The 4,467-nt window shown below is 38.5% G+C and overlaps 1 protein-coding gene across 1 annotated transcript in view; it reads right to left on the bottom strand.

Moving 5' to 3' along the window:
- Positions 1 to 530: 530 nt before the first annotated feature.
- The window catches only part of Pcbp2 (poly(rC) binding protein 2), a 19,991-nt gene continuing 16,054 nt past the window's right edge, over positions 531 to 4,467 (bottom strand). The window contains exons 14-15 of the mRNA XM_029547738.1: positions 3,604 to 3,773; positions 531 to 1,011 (exon numbers count right to left, since the gene is read on the bottom strand). Coding sequence (XP_029403598.1) covers positions 660 to 1,011; positions 3,604 to 3,773 — 522 coding nt within the window. The 3' untranslated portion in view covers positions 531 to 659. The remainder of the gene's footprint in view (positions 1,012 to 3,603; positions 3,774 to 4,467) is intronic.

Raw genomic sequence — 4,467 nt, 5'->3', positions numbered from 1 at the left:
CAAAGTAAGTGTGTTCTTGACTTAAAAGCTTCTGGTCAACTATGAAGGATCATCAGTATTTAAACTACTGAAGACCCTTCTACTTGGAAATATTGACAAAGGATTACAAAATTCATGTAAGATACAAAAAGGCTGCACAACCATCCAATCTGACAAGGCACAAATCACAAATCCCCACCCTTCACCCGTCACATCACACAGTGAGCTACTGTTCTTACTGTGGCAACTTTATTATAACTAGAACACAGATTCGGCCAAGAAGGCCAGCTGACAGCTTTAACCATTAAATAAAGTAAAAAAAAGAAAAAAAAGAAAAAAAAAAGAAAAGATTAAAGGAGAAGCTTTTATTCATCAACACAGAGCCTAACACATTTTTTATATTGCAAGGCAGAATAAAGCTACAAAAAAGTATAACAGAATTAAAGAGTGAGAACTGTGGCTCTAGATAGAGATTTCAATCAACAAGTCAGACTCTGAACAGGCACTGAGCTGTGAAGACCTAAACCTAAACAAGTATTATCCCCGTTCCCATCCCCACCCAGTTATCCCCCAAAGTAGTAAAAGAAAATGATCACAAGCTCACAATAGTTTGGTTCTCACCAATGTTAACAAAGAAAAACAAAATAAGCCAACACTTGAAGAAATGCCAAGATAAGCACTCAGTAGGGAGAGAATCTCTGCTTCTCGCCTTTCAGTTTGTTAGTTACACATGGCACAGTAGAGGTGGTGGTGGTGGTAGCTGAAGCCCCGGTACCCTTAGCAGCAGACACAACATTTAGAGCCAGGAGAGGGATGGGTTTCATGCCAAGCAGACTGGAGACACAAGGGGCGGTCGGAAGAGGGTTGGGGAGGCTGGAGGGTGCGTCGGAAGTCCCCGCTGTGGCGAGCGAGGGGGTGGTGGTGGAAGAGGAAGAAGAAGAAGAAGGGGTGGAGGGTTGAGAGAGGTTGATGCTGAGGTGATCAGGGATCGTGACGGAGGCTGCCTGGGAGGAGGGTTTAGCGTTTTCTAAACTGTAACAGAGGAAAAAAGGAACAAAAAAAAGGGTGGGTGGAAGGGAAGACCACAATAGGGAAAAAGTACAGGACAAAATCCGCTTCAGTTATATCAGTAAGTGCCTTTGGCTGCCAATTAGGAAGGTCTAATATCAACTTATAACAAACTTTTATAGCCTGTGCCCCACCCTCTAAAATGTCAATATTACCAGCCCCCCCACCCCCTGACATACACAATGCTTCTTAAAACTACTTTGATAAAGACACAGCAGACAAGAGTGGGAAAAGGAGTCATAGAGCGCATAATTCCAACTGTCTGATAGACTGACCCAACCCAGATACGAGAGTAAAGTGGCCAAACCATGGTGGCACAGCTACTACAGAAGCTGAGGCAAACAGAGTCCACACCAGCCTAGGCTACAATAGGGAATAGCCTTTAAGGCAACTTTTAATACCCTCTTTCAAAAAAAAAAAAAAAAAAAAAAAAACCAAGATGGGTGGGAATTGCCTAACATACACAAAAATCTCTAAGTCTAGCCCCCAACAGTGTTTAAAAACATAAACAAAAAAAAATTACTTTGAAAGAGTTAAAACTTTGTAATGTAAGCAACAACAACAAAAAACCCTGTTTGGGAGACAGGGCCTATGTAGCCCAGGTTAGCTTAAATGGAGCCTCTTGCCTCAACCTCCTCAGTGCTAGTGGTGTGAATCACCCTGCATGCCTAACACAAATTTTCCTGTAGCTAATATTTACCTATTTACAGCTGCATGGCAAATGAACCAAAATATTAAATGGAAGGCAAAAGAAGTTCAAAGTAGGTCACAAAGACTACAAAGAATGTAGCATTGTCAAAGAAAAATGCTAAAAACAAGTATAGGTAAGATCTAGGGAAGCTTTTCTGGTGAGAAGTAGCCTCTTTATGTCAATTGACCATTCCTAGACTTTAGAGTTGAAAATAATCAAGTACTACCAACTTTTGTGTCTAAAAAGCAAAAATAATGTGTTCCTACTTTTAAAATTGGCTACATATAGTCCGTATGTAAGCCATTGTTACAGGCATTTGCTGAGATCCAACAACCTGCTGCACAAGCCTACTTCCAAGGGCAGAAAAGCTCTTTATAACTGTTTAGCTTGTTCAGAGCCAGTTCAGTCCATTAAGGAACTGAACAATAACAAAACCAATAACAAAACCAGTTTGTTTTTCTCATTCAATTTCGGCAAAACAGAAAGATAAAAAGCATATTTGTGCATCTTCTGGTACCGGTGATAAGGCTTTAAAAAGTTGTGATCCAAATTCAATGTTTGCATAGTTTCACTCAGCTGTTTAATTAAAGCAATTCTGCAGCTTCTTCAAGTAATGAAGCTCTGTCTCCTCCACAATGTAGACACTAACTTATTAAAACACCAAAGCCGAAGGTAACAATTTCTAGCATTTTTGCCACATAAAACTTACCTCCCATGTGAACTAAAAATAAGTTTTTTACTAACAGGCTCTGTATAAAATTGCTATTATTGAATTCAATATTAAAAACTAGACATAGTAAATAAAACAAAGTTATGTCTAGATTTAACTTTTTTGTTGTTGTTTTTCCTTTCAAGACAGGGTTTCTCTGTGTAGCTTGGTTTTCTTGGAACTCACTCTAGCCTAGCCTGACCTCAAATTATATACAGGTCTACCTATCTCTGCCTCCCATATGAGGGGCTGGGCTGTATCATCCTTTTTACAGCATTAGCTCAAGGCACAGAAATATAAATACAAAAGACCATCACTGGCATATTGACAGTGTTTACAACTAGGGGTATGAGAGTCTGGTATAAATACATAAGCACATGTATAACATGAATATAGGCTTCATATCCCTGACACCTTTTCTTAGATTCAAGAACTCTTAATTTTTATGTGGAAGAGAATAAATAAAAAAAAAGACAATAATGTCTTCCTATGTAAGATATAACTAAGTCCATCTGAAAATGTGACTGAAGCAGCACTAAGCAACAAACACCCAGTAGGATGCACATTCATTATACACAATTGTCCTACAACTGAGAGTATAGCAACAGCACCTAAATATGGGGAAATAAAACCCAAGGAAGTCATTTATGGAAGTTATGAGAATAGGGTGAGCAATGGGATAAAAACTACCAATGTATCTGGAGCACTCCTAAGTCTGCTTCATTTTTTCACAAACAATAGAACATACTTGTCATTTGAAAAATGTCTGCAGAATAAATGTTGACAGCTATTTCTAAGAAGCTACTTAGACATATCATTAACCTTAAAAATTCAAGGTGCTTTGAACTCCAAATTCAAAAATAAATGATCTGTCTACATGATGTGTGAAAACAAGCAAAATCCAAATGTGTTTCAGTGAGCCTGTTATTACTAGAGCTTTGTCCTATTCAGCACAGGCACATACTATACCACCTTTTCCACTTCCCCAAAACAACCCCATGAAAACTTACTACAATCTTCTTGTTTTCTCTGCTACATTAAAGACAGGGAAAAAAGCAGAACTTAAGGGGGAAAAAAAACCCACACTTGTTGTGCGGCAACCCTTTCCCTCCCTATTATGTTGACCCAGTAAAGTAAAAAGATTGGTCAAACTTACCTGACATTGATTAGATATTGAGCCAGGCTAATGCTGGCAGCAGATCCAGTGATGGTAACCTGCCGATCAGTAGATCCTTCCACTGGGTTTGCAATTTTGATCTGCGCCCCAGACATCTGACGGATCTCATTGATTTTGGCGCCCTGACGCCCGATTATGCAGCCAATCAACTTGATAAACAAACAAACAAAAACAAATTAAGAGTTGCACAGCTCCACACAAGAATACCATTTACCAATTTCTACAATTTGTACCTAAATTTGCACTATACAATCTTTTTGGAATACTGCTATTAAAACCTTGAATTTTAAAACCTAAAGGTCCCACTTCAATTCCTGATTAACAAATCAAGGCAAACTCCAAGACAGTTTCTCATCCCAAGAATTAGCTTTTGTTTCTATCCCCACAATGTAGCCTCCATTCCATGGCAAATTAACCAGAGCAATATTGAAACCAAGTGAGATAGCTACAAATAAATCAACAACAATGCCTATGCTGTTGGGGTGTCAAAACCATTACCTTATGATACTGACAAGAATTTCAAATTTGTTTTTGAGCTTCAGATTACATTTGCATTATCTAGTACTAAAGAGTAATAATTCCATAACACATTAACTGTAGCTCAACTGAGACACTGACTTTATTATAATTTTATCCTCAAACCTAAACAGCCCCACTTGTAGAAAGGGCAGATATATAACACTCTAGAATAACTAAACTTCTCCAAAAGCAGAGTTCAATTCTAATGTTCTTTTGGGAAAACAGGGTCGCACTACATATTTCAAGCTGACTTGAACTCAAAGAGTGCTGAAATTAAAGGCATACACCACCACCCAAGTCCCAGATGCTTTAAGAGCAAAGTAA

This window comes from Mus pahari, chromosome 17 (genome assembly GCF_900095145.1).
Source record: "Mus pahari chromosome 17, PAHARI_EIJ_v1.1, whole genome shotgun sequence".
Classification (NCBI taxonomy): domain Eukaryota; kingdom Metazoa; phylum Chordata; class Mammalia; order Rodentia; family Muridae; genus Mus; species Mus pahari.
Note: the sequence above shows the minus strand (reverse complement) of the source record. Positions and strands in the feature narration are given on the sequence as shown.